Source organism: Trachemys scripta, chromosome 4, assembly GCF_013100865.1.
Source record: "Trachemys scripta elegans isolate TJP31775 chromosome 4, CAS_Tse_1.0, whole genome shotgun sequence".
NCBI classification, from domain to species: Eukaryota; Metazoa; Chordata; order Testudines; family Emydidae; genus Trachemys; species Trachemys scripta.
This window is the reverse complement of record NC_048301.1, coordinates 42077521-42093057: the sequence shown is the minus strand read 5'-3', so window position 1 is coordinate 42093057 and position 15537 is coordinate 42077521. Positions and strand designations below refer to the sequence as shown.

The window sequence follows — 15537 nt, the reverse complement described above, 5'->3', positions numbered from 1 at the left end:
GCTCTGTTTAAGAGCCGGGCTGCCCGAGCGCTACCGGCTTCAGGCAGCCCCCTGCCTCCAGACCCTGCGCCCCCAGCCGGGCACTTCCCTTCCCGGGCTCCGGCGGCGCAGGGTCCAGAGGCAAGGGGGGCTGCCTGAAGCCAGTAGCGCTTGGGCAGCCCGGCTCTTAAACAGAGCCGAAGAGTCGGGGAGGAGCAGAGCCGCCATTTTCCCGGACATGTTCGGCTTTTTGGCAATTCCCCCCGGATGGGGGTTTGACTGCCGAAAAGCCGGACATGTCCGGGAAAAAGAGGACGTATGGTAACCCTAGAGGGAGGTAGATTGGAATAAGGAGCCTGAGAGGTGGAAACTGGGACTGGGGGCTGGCAGGGGGAGGAGAATAACTAGGACTGGAAGTTGGGGTGGGGAGAGGAACTGGGAGCTAGGAGGGAATTAGAGGGGCAGCCAGTAGGTGGGGAGGGAAACTGTGGTCAGATGAGGAGGATTGAGCTGAGAGGGGAGGAGGGACAGGGACTGGCTGGGCAAGGAGACAGGGGACAAGGAATGGGGAATGGCTGGGCAAAGAGCCTAGAGCATGGGAGGGAGACATTGGGACTCAGTTTAGCTCCCATGTCCCAAACTCACCACCTACCTTTGTACTAATTGGCAAACACAACAGAGAGATCAAAAGTCATGTGGCTGTGGAGACTGAGCTACCTTTGTTACCCCTATAGATAGTTGCTCCTACTTCAGTCAGGGTTGAGGCCTGCTGGCAGGAGAGTGCGTGACGGGAGGAAGAGTGCTAAGAAAACAGTCCCTTATTTTTGAAATACAATGTTGGCAACCTAGCATGATAGAGAAGACTTCATCCACCACAGCTTTTAATCTAATGAAGAGTCCTTGTTGCACCTTAGAAACTAATACATTTATTTGGGCATAAGCTTTTGTGGGCTACAACCCACTTCATCAGATGCATGGAGTGAAAAATACGGTAGGCAGCTATAAATATACAGCACATGAAAAGATGGGAGTTACCTTACCAAGTGGGGGTCAGTGCTAACGAGGCCAATTCAATTAGAGTGGATGTGGCCCATTCCCAGCAGTTGACAAGAAAGTGTGTCAACAGAGGGATCACCAACAACCAATCACACCCAGTTTTTGTTAAATTGATGTAGCACATTATTTGCAAAGAAACTTGGTTCCGAAATAATTTCGATAAAGTATTACACATGAAGCTGAAAAATACTGGCAGCTACAGAATGGTGATGCCAGTAACTTCTTTGGCTCTGTGATTTGTTGTTAAATAGTAATTCTTGTGAAATGTTGGTTGTACAGAAAACCAGGGTTTTTTGGGGGGGAGAGAGATGTACAAAAGTGTGTACTGTTCCTTTAAATCTGCAGCAGGCTAGAGAGGGTTGGATCAGGCTCTAGGCAGAAGCTTTAGTGTTTTCCTGTCCCAATAAAGTTCCTTGTCCAGTTAGGAAACAGTGAATCTTTCTGGGCTTATGTAGCATTACCACATGGCAGAGGAGACTGCAGTGGAGATGCTGCAGTCCTGCAGCCTCCTGGATTGTCCCTTGTGGCCCCGGTGAAGATATTCCAGGGGGTTCCCCCTCTGGCTGGGCTGCTCTGAAGTGGTCATTGTTATTCAGAAGAGAAAAGGAACCAGAACAATGCTGCCTGCCTGCCTCCCACTCCTTGAACGCCAGTCTCCACTGAGAAGTATCTTCACTCCCCAGAGCTGAGCAGGTACAATAGTGGCAGAAACCTGACTTTTGGTTTTAGTCCCTTCAACACCGCAGATAACTGCCTCCCTGCTGCTGTGATTAAGCTCAAGAAACTCAAAAGGTCCCAGGGGAGAGTTTGTGGCCCCAGCTGGGTCCCTGAACTGCTCTCAGCCAAGTACAAGCAGCTGTTAATGGAGCCACTGCCAGATGGTTTCTTCTGCTCTTGCTCTCCTGGGTATGAAGAAAGTGACTGGGCTGCTGAGAACCAAACAACCTTGCAACTGTGTCAGATAGCCACCAAACCATCCAGTCCCAGATTCCAGCTCCAAAGGCTGTGGTGTCCTCCTAGCCAGGAGACTGGAGTCAGAATCTCACTTATCCTGTGTTCAGTCACAGCTGACATAGTTTTGCTAGCATCCATTGTCCATTTACTTGTCCAGCCTTAAGCAGAGGTGGGTGGTCAACTGGCCATAGAGAGAACTAGAACTGTCGCCTAGTCCTGAAGTGCAGGCTTCTGCTAAGGGCAGGCAGGCTACCCAAGATAGCCAACTTCCTCATTGCCTGCATCCAGCACAACCTCTTCAGAGTAGAGGTGCTGCCTGTATTGAGGTCCCACACAGTACAGGATGTGCTGGCTTCTAACCACACACAGCCTTGGCAATGCACATTTCCAGCCCCCCCCCCTTCATCTGGATCACGATTTAATATCTGTTCCTCCAAAGTGTTTGTGATTCTCTCCCAACTTGTTATCGCTGCCCAGCAGAGTCTACACTCCATCCCCCAAGCTGTTAATGAAAATATTGACCAGGGCTGGACAGAGAGTAGCTCCCTTCTGAATGGATCACACTCGATACCTCCTCCCCTGGAACAATGGATAATTATTCTCTCAAATCAGTGTTTAACTAATTTTGTATTGCTCATTCCAGGGAATCCCCATCCCTCTAGTTACCCTCAAAGAACATCAGATGCTTTCCTGAGGTCAGACTGCACCATGACCCCTGCATTTCCTGTATCCACTGGGCTTATTAGCCTGTTGAAGAAAAGAATTCGGCACATTTGCCCTATAGCACGGTTAGAGATGTTTTTACCTAAGGAAGGAGTGCTCTTAGTACTGCTATGGTCTGAAGGGCTTGTAGATCCTGTGTCTGTCTCTGTGTAAGAGGTTGTGCAGCTTTAGAGAAGAACAAAGCTGTTAGTCACCAGCTGTAGTCAAGTAGAAACTTATAATTTAATCTTTGTATTATAGTAACACCCCAGGCTCAACCCAGGATCGGGGTGCAGTTGTGCTGGGCACTGTGCAAACACATGACAACTTGGTCCATGCCCCAAAGAGTTTACCATCTAAGCAGACCAATGACATATGGGATGAGAGAGACAATTGAACTCTGATACCATTTGTACAGACATTGGCAATATTAGTATTATTATAAATATATAAAGTGACAACTCTCCCCAGCTGGCCCTTGAGCCCTCATCAGTGGGCTGAGCCCCATGGCATCACAGCAGAGGAGGGATTCGACGGAGGGGAAGGGAGTAGCTTTGAGGATCAGATCAGGGAGGCTGGATGGTGATGAACTTTTTAGAGCTGGAGTGAGCGGGAGGATTAGTTACCTCCGTCTCACTTCAGAATTTGTGAGTGTTAGACTAGATGACCCTTGTGGCCCCTTCTAACCCTGTGGTTCTATGAAGGCATGGTGGGAATGGGGATGAAGTTGGTGAGGGAGAGCAGGGAAAGGAATCAATTAAATAGGCTTTTGAGCACATTACTGTGGAGCCTCAGGGTTCTCGTCTGTGTGCAGAAAGCAGAGAAGAACCTCCATTTTCATTCTCCACTCCTCAGTGCTCTCCGGCCAGGTGGAGAGCTCAGAAAATCACTGGGGCCAAGTGTGCTGTCACCTAGGCTAGTGTATGTTCAGGGAGCAGGCACGGAGATGGCTCTGGACTCACACCGTGGTGTAACCGAGAGCAGAATCTGCCTGTCAGCTATGCAAAGGACAGAGCTCACTCAAGCTTTTCATGCTTTGTCTCAGTTTTACTCTTGCTCATTGAATCTTTCAGACCAGTTTATATACTTCCCCCTTCCCCCCCCCCTTCTGTCGCCTTGGTGGCTGGCTTGACTGTGAGATACACTTACCAGCTGTGGAAGTGGGGGCCCCTTTGGCACATTAGGAATCCAGGGCTGCACTCTGGAGAAAACAGCGGCCCATGGAGACAGAAGCATCACAGGGAGGGAGAGAGGCAGGCACTGGAAAGGATGGGTGCTTCAGTTATTTGGACACTAGCCTGGGACTTAAAAGACTTGGGTTCTGTTCCCTGCGTTGCCACAGGTTGCCTCTATGATGCTGGGTAAATCCCATAGGCCTACCTCTTCAAAAGTGATTGGGTGGGTGGGCCCCAGTTTGTAGGAGCCCAACATAAGATGCTTTTTTAAGGTTCTGATTTTGAAAGGGCTCAGCACTTTCTGAAAATCAGGCCACTTCCAGGTGCTTCTGGTTGAGCAAACGAAAAACAAGGCTTCCCACTAGCCACTTGGGAAGCTGTAGGCCAGGGGTTCTCAAACTGGGGGTCAGGACCCCTAAGGGGGTCGTGAGGTTATCACAAGCTGTCAGCCTCCACCCCAAACCCCGCTTTGCCTTCAGCATTTATAATGGTGTTAAATATATAAAAACACGTTTTTAATGTATAAGGGGGTTGCACTCAGAGGCTTGCTGTGTGAAAGGGGTCACCAGTACAGAAGTCTGAGAACCCTGCTGTAGGCCTTCGTCTTTCAGGGTACGTCTACACTGCAAAAAAACCCTGTGGCAATGAGTCTCAGAGCCTGGGTCAACGGACTCAGGCTCGTGGGGATCACGTGATGGGGCTAAAAACAGCACGGAGACGTTCCCACTCAGGCTAGAGTCTGGGCTCTGAAACCCGGCTGGTGGCGGAGGTGGTCACAGAGCCTGAGCTCCAGCCTGAGCAAGAGCATCCACACTGCTGATTGTAGCCCCGTGAGCCTGAGTCGGTTGAGCTGGGTTTTGAGACTCACTGCAATGGGTTTTTTTGCAGTGTAGACATTCAGGCACTGAATTCAGGCCTCCACTCCCTGTCTGTAAGCTGCACTGGCACTTCTCTACCACACCAGGTTGTTGGGAGGGTAAATACGTTAAAGACTGTAAGGTGCTCAGACACTCTGATGGTGGGGCCCATACAAATTAGCGAGGGCTTGTCTACGCAAGGAAATTGACTGCCACAGCCATGGGGAATAATTATTCAGCTATAGCCATGCCAGTCAATATCCTTATGTAGACAAACCCATAAAGAGCGCCACACATTTGTTTTCATTCACCGGTACCTGCCCATGAGAGGATGCATGTTGTGTCTATGAATGACCAAAGCAGGAGTAACCACCTTGAGTTGTGCAGCCTTCTGTGCCAGCCACCAACATGTGCTCTCTACTGCCCTGTTGGTTTGCTTTGCCGCTGAAAATAAAAATTAATCTGCAAACCCAAAGCTCACAACATCGCTGCATTACTGACTAGTTTCCACCCAGGCGCTCAGGTTGGAACCCCACAGCTGTGACCTGCCTTGCTAGGGGGATTCTCAGCATGTCCCGAACTAAAGAAAGCAAAGGGAACTCAGTGCTCAGAAGTGTGGCCAGCTGCTGTTCTAGCATCCCCAGGGCTCTGCTAATGCAGCACAGACCTGAGCTGCATCACCGCCTGCTAGTCCAGTCCTGACCCCCAGTCAACTCTGCCCATGCCCCTTAGGCTGGAGTTGCAGGATCCCCACTATCCATATGCACCTCTCCCATCCCAGCTCCCCCATTAATCTCAATGCTTCCCTGCTGCCTCTTCTATTCTAACCCTGGCCTTCCTGCTTTCTTCCCACTTTCTCTGCTACCCATTCAGGTAGCTTGACATTGCCCTGGGCCGACTGAAGGGGGGAGAGAATGGGGGGGAGAGATTTGGACAGACTGAGGAGTGGAGAAGAGTTTGGTGGGGCTGGGGAGGCAGACACTAATGGAGAGGAGGAAAAGAAGGGGAGGGGAGAGAGGGCAAATCAGAAAAGACAAATGGGCCCAGCTCATCCCAGTGTTTTGTCCCTCTGGGTCTGAAGGCATAAAAGGATCATAAAACTAGGTGATCCGCCCTCTTGGTAATTCCTTTGGCTAAGGAGCCACCTCCTCAGGAGCCCCTACTGCAAGAGGTATTTGGGGGGCATCCTGGGAGGCATTGCTGCACGCCACCTATTCCCAGCTGTCACAATAGCCTCTTGGGGGCCCTCAGGCTATGCCAAATGGCACCAGGGACTGAAGTATCCCCTGGCCAGCCTGGGGTAGAGGAGATACAAAGGTGACACAAACACCCTGAGCCCTGCCGCACCTCAGGGCTGGTGAAGGGATGGATGGGGGGGCCAATGGTGAATTTATGCTTTAATAGTGTTTTTAGTGGAAAACAACAAAACCAAGACACAATCAACCATCACAATGCAAAACGTTCCCATCTTAGGCTGGTAAAATGGCCCACATGTGAGTAAACAAGGAGTGCGGGGACTGTGTCCTTCCACGGCATGTATCCCTACATGAGATACTGGTCAGGTATCCTTCATTAGCTCTGGCCCCTTCTACTACACCAGTGGTTATAGCAGGGAGTTGGGAGTCAGGACTCCTGTGTTCCATTCCTAGCTCTGGCAGGGAGTATGGTTTAATGGTTAGGGCAGGGGAGACTGGGCATCAGGACTCCTGGGATCTAATCACAGCTCTGCAAGGGGCTGAAGTCTAGTGGTTGGTTGGGGTGGGAACTGGGAATCAGGACTCCTGGGTTTGATTCCTGGCTCTGCTATTGACAGCAACTTCCCATCTATGTGCCTCAGTCTCCCTGCATACGTAACAGGGATAATAATATGTTCCTCCCAGGCTGGTGGTGGGGAGTTGAAGCTTAATTAATTAATGTTTTAAACTGCTTGGAGAGCTTTGACTAACAGAAACTATTAATATTGTCAAAGGCAGTCTCCCCCCTGCTCCCAATGTTCCTCCTTCTGGGGGGTTTGGCACTCTCAGAAGCCTGTGTACCAAAGATGCAGAACAATCTGCACAAAAAGATCTCCTGTGCGTGCACTTGCCAATGGCCCTGGTCTCCTCTCCAGGACCCCTGCAAACCACATCACTTCTGGGGACCTCAGCTGTTTGGTGGGTGGATGGCTGGGAAGGTGGGAGGTCTGCAACTCAGTCTGTCAGGGAACTTCCCAAACTGGGCTTGGCAGATGGGGTGGGGAGCCCAGGGTACCTGGCACGTGATCAAACTCCCTGCTTGCTACATTTACAAATGAGCGGCTTTGGCATTTTCTGTGTCTCCATGCGCCGCCTCCTACTCTCTGAGGGGCTGAGTTTTGCAGCTTGTGCTAGGTTTTTTTCTCTCCGGTTGTTTGTCTCATTTGAAACTTTGTCGCTGTTTCTCAAACCGCCTGAAGGTGTCGGGGGTTTTTCAAGCTATTTTGAAGCTCGTTTTTCCCAGATGTGTGTGTTTTTTTTCTCAATGTAACTTTTTTTCTTCTTCGTAAAGTTTCCGCCCATGTGACTTTCAGCTTACGTCCCTCGCAGCTTCCGAGAAACCACAGGAGCCTAAGACCTAGACATCACTGCAAGGTGCAGTGACAGAGAGGAGAGAGGTGCAGGGAGGGACTGGGGCAGAGTGGCAGAGAAAGTGACACAGGGAGAGCAACAACGTGACAAAGAGAGGGACGGGGAAAGAGGCAAAGAAAGTAACCAAGGGAGAGAGGGAAAGACGGCAGGGGAAGGGAGGGGTGAGTAAAAGCCAAAGGAAACCAAGATCACCAAGGACACAGAGGAAGCAGAAGAGGCCCTGGGCAGAGGGACGCGAGCCATGCCCCATAGCTCTGACAGCAGCGACTCCAGCAGCTTCAGCCAGTCACCCCCACCTAGCAAACAGGTAACACTTTGAATTCTTTGTACCCATGCTCCCATCCTGGGGTGTTTTCACAGCGCAGAATGGCAGGGCTTTCTAGGAATCAGCCTGGGGAGAGACACGCTAACTCAGTCCACTGTGCACTTACTCCACTTTGCTGCAAATTCTGTACTCTACTTTCAAACAGGGAGTTACTGCGCTTTAAAGATTTGCATTGTGTCCATGCAGGCGTTTTCAATGCAACCTGGCTTGAGTTAGTGCAAACTAAACCCCCCATGTAAACCAGGCCACAGAGAGCTAAGCAGGAAGCCCCCATGCAGGAACAAGCTTAAAACCAAAGGACAGAGTGAGGAGTGTTTTTGCAGAGGAAGCACATTAGCACAGGCCACATGAGGGGCGGCACCTGAAACGCTTGGTTCTGACTGCAGGGGCCACCCCACAAACTCCAGGCATCCAGCAGGCTGGGAGCTTGGTAAAGTGAGAGTACAAGTGTCTCTGCAGAGACCCTGTTGTGGGCTCTGAGCCCTCCCCCAGCATGTGGTCAGGATCTCATTCTGAATCCAAATCCTTCCCATGCCATCAGACATCACTTAGGGCATGAACGAGGCTCCACTATCCTTGTCTATCCTGAGCTGCTCTCTGCATCTTTTCTATGTAAGTCCCATAAGTTTCCCTGTCTAAGTACTGTTGTATGGAGGGATTCTTTGAGTGGACCCCTTTTGTGTGTTCTTCCGGCTGTCCGGTGGCATGCCTGCCACGGGGTTATTCTTAAGACGTGTCCCGGGTGATTCCATCTTCTTTTCTGGATACCTGTATTGGTAATTTTATTCTTTGCTAGCTGTTAACCACATGATGCTGCGCAGGACACCAGATATGAGGGATCTTGCCCCCGAGGAGCTTACAGACAAACACTGAGTAGATGGTGCTGGCTGGGCAAACAGGGATTGGGAGAGCACTCTGTCTAGAAGGGAATGAAGCTTAACAGCAGTCAAGGGGGATGTAGACAAATGGGGTACCCAGACTGGGATCTTCACTGTGCAAGGCTGGGGGCAATAAGGTAAGAGGCTAGGCTGGATATGTTGGCTGGGGTGGGTTGAGGAAGGAAATTGAAGGTAAGGATGTGAGGTTTAAATTTGAGGAAATGGAGAGATCACAAAGTTGGGGGAGGGAGAAAAGGGACAGACCGATGGTTCAGGAAGATAACTCTAGAGGCTGCATTTTGCAAGCAGAGGAGGGAGGTGGTGTACGTGTCAGAGAGTCCAGAGAGGCAGCAGTTACAGTGGAAGACAGAAAACGATAGGATCTGATGAGGGTTTTAGCTGCCAGAGAGTGTGGGAGTATCAGTTCTCAGTAGAGAACCTTCCATAATAATAATAAATAATAAAAATAAGAATGAATAACAATTAATGCCAGAATGGCTGCTGAATGACGCTGAGGAGTGAGATCTTCAAGCAAAGAGACCTCACATCCCAGAGCTGGGAGAGCATAGCCCCTCTCTGCATAACTCTGGTGAAAATGTGATCCGGAATATTGCCGCCAATTCTGGATACCAAATTAGCAGCAAGACATTAAAACGCAGGGAGTTCAGAGAAGAGCAAACAAAGCGATCGGGGGTCTGTAGTGACTGAGTCGGGGGAAAGATTAAAAAAAGCTGAGCCTGGAGCTGAGCTAAGCAGGGACGTAAGTGCAAATGTATGAAACAGGTAAACCCCAGAATAGAAGGGCAATTATTTAGGGTGACATATGGGAACTAGGAGTAATAGGATGAAATGAAGAAAGGTAAAAAGCAAGCTGAATGCAGGATTGACTCCTTGGCAGTGAGATAAGTCAGGCAGTGAAATCATCTCCCAGGGGAAGGGCGGGAGTCCCATTGGCATGGGACACTGGAAACTCTACTGCACAAAGAATAAAAAAGTGCTGTATAGGGGACAGTCCTGCCCTGGCCCTTGGGGAGGTTGGACTGGGTGATCCAACAGGTTTATTTTTTTTCATCTTTGAATCCTGTGGTTCTGCGGGTTACAACCCAAGCCTGTACCATGGAGACAGAGTTCGCTTCCCAGTTCTACCAGCATGTCCAGATTACAGAATTACATCTCAGAGGTGGCTGTTAAGTGCCTCACACATCCTTGTAGTAGGAGAGCACCTCTACCCTGGTTTTGCACTGATGCTGTGTGTCAGATGGGGATATGTGGCCTATGTGGCCAGAAGAGTGGGTGTGGTGATCTTTGCTGAGAGGAATGTTCGCTTGGGGCTGTTCTGCCCTGTACCCCTGACCTCATGCCTCTCTATGGTAGTGGAGGTGATATCTCTGTCATTCCCAGGCCCTGTATTTTTCAGGATTCTTCTGATGACATGAGGAAAGTTCAGAGGAGGGAGAAGAATCGCATCGCAGCTCAGAAGAGCAGGCAGAGGCAGACCCAGAAGGCAGACACCCTGCACTTGGTAAGAGCTTCCATTCTCTCCCCATCTGGATCACTGGGGCCTTGCACACATCAGGGGACATGTTCTAGCACAGATGAACACATAGCACAGCCATTCAATTCAGGCAGGGGCAGGAAGAGCATGGGCCAGCATAGCGTCTGACGGCAGCTCTAGCAGCAGCTGGATGGTGAAGGTGAAGGGTGCTCCTTCCAGGAGCAGCCAGATGTTCCCTTCAAAATGGAACAGGTGTACTCTGTTGAAAGTCACCTCTGCTGAAGCCTCTCCTCTTGGTTCCTCCTCATATTCTCTGGACCTTTTGTTTCTGCTCTTTCTGTCCTTTTGGAGATGAGATGGCTGAAGCTGAGTGCAGGATCCTGGGTTGGGTGGGAGGAATGAGGAATGTACCTCTCTTCGTTAGAGGTATATTCTTTCCCATATTATTCTCCATTCCGCAATAACACGTTGGGTCTGATCCTGATCCTGATCCATGCATGTGAATGGAAATTTTGCCACTTGCTGCAATGGGAGTGGGGTGAGGCCCCTTTATTTGCAGTTCTGATTGCTGTTGTGCACACAGCAGATGCCTTCTCTGGCTGGCGACATACGCCTGTATTTCAGACCCAGCAGTGTGCACCTTCCCCTTGCACTTATCCACAACGAATTTCCTCTGCCCAGTCACCTAGTGTTATGGGGTCCCTCAGGAATTCCTACCTACTCTTGATCAGTCTTATTAATTCTGTGTCATCAGCAAATGTTACCACCCTTCCAGCTCATTGATTAAAAACAGTGAATAACCATGCCGCTAGGACTAATTTCTGAGGGACCCCATTCTCAACCTCTCTCTGAGCTGTAAATTGCCCACATAGTCCTACTTTTTGCACCCAGTTTTTAATCTGTGGCAAGACTTTACCTCTTGCCCTGAATTTATCGTTACCTTTTTAGTTTCTTCTGACTGTCTCAAAAATCCTTTAAAAGCCTGAATACACAAGGACAGACACTCCCTCGCCTCGCACTTCTTGTCACCTCTCGTATCCATGCAAAGAGCATGCAAAACGCTGCCATTCTGACTTGGTAGCATTTTATGTTTGCTGTGCATAGGTTTAAATGATGATACAATGTGCAAAGCCAGGAGAATCAAGCCCTAGAGCTGGAAAAGCCCCATTAGGTCTCCGTCAGTCCATTGCCTGCCATATATGCAGGATAATTCCCCATTGTATGATTACTAGTGTTTTGTCCAGTTTAATTTTAAATGTCCCCAGTGGTGAGGCTCCTACCCCTTCCCTTGGGAGAGAGCTCCACAGCTGAATACTTTGCACGGTCCTGATATCCGGCATACATCTTGCCTCTCTTAGTTTCACCCTGTTTCTTTGCCATATTGCCACACTGGGACTGTGCAGTGGGGTTGGGGGAGGTGGGATGGGGTGTCAGGCTGTCGACTCCCACTTACTGCCCAAAGCCACTTTTCTCAGTGTGAGGAATTTGGCATCTACTTTTCCAGGGACCCTAAGTATTTGGCTGCAGTTAGCAGGCATGGGAGTGGTGTCAGAACAGGAGGGTATGACTCCTGAGTTTGTGTAATTAAAGCTTAGACTTCCCTTTAAACAGGGAGTGATCAGGCTTCTGCTCAAGACGCTGTCCCTTGATCTTAGAAGCCTCCACACCCCCATCTATCCCCACTATGGGGAGGATTATTGAGCAAGTGGTGTTAGAACAGCTTCTGCCACCGCCTGACTGCACAGGTGTCCTCAATGCTTCTTTAGTAGTGGGTTCATTACAGGAAAGGTGTTCCTCACTATCCATGGCTGATGATTCTTTTAGAGGTGGACACTGATCCATGCTGATTTGGTTAGCTCTATCAGTGTCATGTGATACCACAATCGCGGGGTTAGTCACTAATCTGCTGCAGCTCACAACAGCAGATTGGAAAGCCTTTCAGTGGGTTTGTTATTTTCTCTCCCAGAGACTCCAGAGAGCAGGAATGACTACTGACTTTTCCTCTCCTCGGGCCCTCCCTTGCTGTGTCCCAAGGCATTCCCCTTGCTGGAGGAGACAGTGAGGCATGTGGCTTGCAGTTTTACCATGGTGCAGATGACACTGATACTACAATCTCTTTGTTTTCTTAGGCTAGGTCTACACTGGGCGGGGGGGTCGATTTAAGATACGCAAATTCAGCCACGCGAATAGTTGAATTCGATGTATCCGATCTGACTTACCCCGCTGTGAGGACGGCAGCAAATTGACCGCCGCAGCTCCCCTGTCGACGGCACTTACTCCTACCTGGGCTGGTGGAGTACGCGTGTCGATTCGGGGATCGATTGTCGCGTCCCGACGAGATGCGATAATTTGATCCCGATCCAGGCGGGTAGTGAAGACAAGCCCCTAGTACCTGGCAAAGGTGGGAATGTGGATGGGAGCAAAGTAATTTAAGATCAACCTGGATAAGACAAAACTGACGCTAATGGGTAGAGGAGACAGCTGGAGGAATGGGACAGAGACGTGGTTTCACCTTTTTGCTGGAGATGCCTGTCAAACCTTGGCCAATATAGTTTCCGGTCTCTGGATTATAATGGATCCCCAAACGCTTTTCATCTCTGATAGGCATAGTGACTGTGAAAGTGCCTCTTGGATGCAGGACTTTCCAGTGTCAATGGTCAGTTCAGGCCACTGTAATCACTTTAAAAGGATCCAGAAGTTTTAACTGGTGCAGAACAGAGTGGCTTGTTGCTTGAGTGGAGTGAGTCATTAAGAGCCTATAACTCCCAAACTGGCTTCTTGTCAGCTTCTGAGTGTGGAGTTGGTTAAGATCTGTGAAGCATTAGGCTGTGTGGGACCCAGTGATCTGAGAGATCCCTTCTCCCTTCTGCAAGGTCCAGCTGTGGCAGTTAATATCTGATGGTGCGTTTGTTTTAACTAGTGCAAAGTGCCCCAATACTGAGGCAATAGGGACCTTTATATATCAGGTTCCTGCCACTAGCAATCCCAGCGGGGTGATCAGAGATGTGGCAGGCGGCTTTGTTTTGGATGAGTGGCTAGCAGGGTAGCTATTTAGCCCTTGGGGGCCATAGGGCATGGTAAACAGTCATTCAAGATCTCATAGCACTGTCCATAGAGTCTCAGTGCCCCAGTAGCCTGGCTAAATTTCAACCTAGGTTCCAACATTCTGTCTCTCCAAATCCCCACTGTGGTTTCAACTGGACAAAGGATTCTTCAGGTCCTGTCTCAAACTGCTGAGTAGCATTGCGTGGTGCTGTTCAGTGGCTGAGGTGTTCCATGCTAGTGACGGCTGCTTTTCAGGAGCGGTGCATACAGTCTGTCATGCGTTTTGAGTACCATTAGGCAGGACTGTACATCATCACTACCATTATTATTCATTTTTTTCTTCTGAGGCCTCAGTTTCCCTCTTTCTTTCTGTCACATCAATGTCCCTCCCCCTCCCTGCCATACGTCTGGTTTCCCCGGGCGCTGGCAGGAAGCAGTGAGTCTTGTCTTACCATGGCAATGACAGGTTTCCTGTGACAGGTGGTTTTCTGGTTATTTCTGATTATAACGGCGGTTATTTATCATCCCCTCCCCCCAGGCCAATCTGCCTCAGGTCGGGATGTGGCCTGGGAGGTGTGTGCGTGAGAGGGAGCTGTGAGCGCCTGGGCGGGGAACGTGCTGGTGCTGCTGTCACTTCTCGTAAGCAGCTGCTGGGGAGAGAGTGCGGCTGAGGGCTGAGAATGTCACTGGCTCCGTGGCAGGACCCCTGGCTGGCTGGGGGTGGGGTGGGAGTTGCCCAGACACAGCGCTGCTTTGAATTTACAGGAAATGTGTCACTGTGGAAACTCTCCGGGGTAGTCAGATGAAGGGCTCAGACCTCTCTCCCCCTACCCAGATACCCCCAGTCCCTTCCCTGAGGCATAGGGTGACCAGATAATAAGTGTGAAAAATCAGGACAGGGGTGGGGTGGGGGGTAATAGGAGCCCATATTAAAAAAAGCCCCAAATATCAGGACTGTCCCTATAAAATCGGGACATCTGGTCACCCCATTGAGGCAGTTCTATCTGCTCCCAGCAGCACTGAGATACTGCAGTGACAGCCAGACACTTGAAAGGTGCTGATAGACAGAGACAGATAGATCAGAAAAGCCATCCCCTTATCTTCTTTCAAGTCCCTCCTCAGACTTGTTTCTTCTGTAAAGCACAAAGGAAACTGCAACCTGTGAATTGTTAGGCAGGGGGCGAATTGTGATCACTGCTCCTGACTGGCTGAGAAGTGTGTACATCCTACCCTGTTCCCCTCATCCGCACCCCTGCTTATTTGTCTTATCCACTGTTATGTTGGTCTCCTGGACTGTAAATTCTTTGGGGCAACGGATTGTCATTTTCCTATATGTGTGTACAGTGCCTGGCATAATGGGGTCCTCAGCTGGTTGCTTTAGGCACCAGAGCAATATCAATGTATAATAATAACATAGATGGGAGCCAGCTCCCCCTGCAGTTTGAGCACTAATCCAGCTGTCCTCCCGCTGCTGCTCTGCAGAGATACCATCGCCCTCTACCACCCACCCCCTCTGGCCACACTGCTCAGCCAGTTTTCCTCCCAGAATTCCCCCCACCCCTTTGATGGCTCTGCAGGCAGAACGCTAATCTAGTCCCTGCTGCTTTTGTGCCCTCAGGAGAGCGAGGACCTGGAGAGGCAGAACGCTGCCCTGCGCAGGGAGATCAAGCAGCTGACAGAAGAAATGAAGCATTTCACCTCAATGCTGAGTTCCCATGAGCCCCTCTGCTCCATCCTGACCACGGTGCCCCAACCGCCCCCGGAGGTGCTGTATGCCACACACTCCTTCCACCAGCCCCACATCAGTTCCCCACGCTTCCAGCACTGAGCCTGGCCACAAGGACACGCAGCCTGCAGGTTCCACAAATGGAAATCAGAGACCCCATGGGGCTCACTCTTTGGTTCGCAGGAGGGACATGGACTGTTACAGCTATTCCTGCCCCTCCTTCAAGCGTCTACTGAGCCAGGCCCAGGGTCACATGTCTAGGAGTTGGCCCCGGTGCAGATATGGCAGAACACCAGGAGGCATCTTCAGGGAGGTTAAATCTCAGATCAACAGAGAAGGGAAGCGTTTGCAAATTGGCACCAATCCCTGTTCTGTTGTTTGCACTGGGACCCTCGCATGGGTCTATGTGACACAGGAACCCTGTCTCCATGTGAGCAGTCAGCTGGAGACTTCACCAGTGAGTGCTCCTAGGAGAGGAGCGCTGGGAATGAGGGGCCATGGGGTAGCGGGGGAGACTGTTTTTTTTTTTTTTTTTTTTTTTAAATAAAGAGTAAAATGTTTAACGCTTTCTATAAAAACCTGGCATGGCCTCCCCTGAGATTCCACATTACACACTGAGCATGGCAGAAAACGGGGAAGACAACACTAGAAATTCTGGGGAACGGCCCTATATGGAGCAGCGGAGACCTGGGGCTGGAGAAGCTGTGCTAATGTCTAATCCAGGCAACAGCAGCCTGTC

General features: G+C 50.2%; 1 protein-coding gene across 1 annotated transcript; it reads left to right on the top strand.

The window, feature by feature from the left end:
* Window positions 1–7013: 7013 nt before the first annotated feature.
* Window positions 7014–15304, top strand: BATF (basic leucine zipper ATF-like transcription factor). Its single transcript, XM_034768907.1, has 3 exons — window positions 7014–7636; window positions 9950–10054; window positions 14691–15304. Exons 1-3 carry the CDS (start codon window positions 7571–7573, stop codon window positions 14898–14900), a joined length of 381 nt encoding a protein of 126 aa, XP_034624798.1. The 5' UTR covers window positions 7014–7570; the 3' UTR covers window positions 14901–15304.
* The last annotated feature ends 233 nt before the right edge of the window (window positions 15305–15537 follow it).

Excerpts from the sequence above, each read along its gene's own strand:
- BATF (XM_034768907.1), top strand. The coding sequence starts at position 7,571 with ATGCCCCATAGCTCTGACAGCAGCGACTCCAGCAGCTTCAGCCAGTCA. Across the intron at positions 7,637-9,949 it reads CACCCCCACCTAGCAAACAG|GATTCTTCTGATGACATGAG; the intron begins GTAACACTTTGA and ends TGTATTTTTCAG. Across the intron at positions 10,055-14,690 it reads AGGCAGACACCCTGCACTTG|GAGAGCGAGGACCTGGAGAG; the intron begins GTAAGAGCTTCC and ends TTGTGCCCTCAG.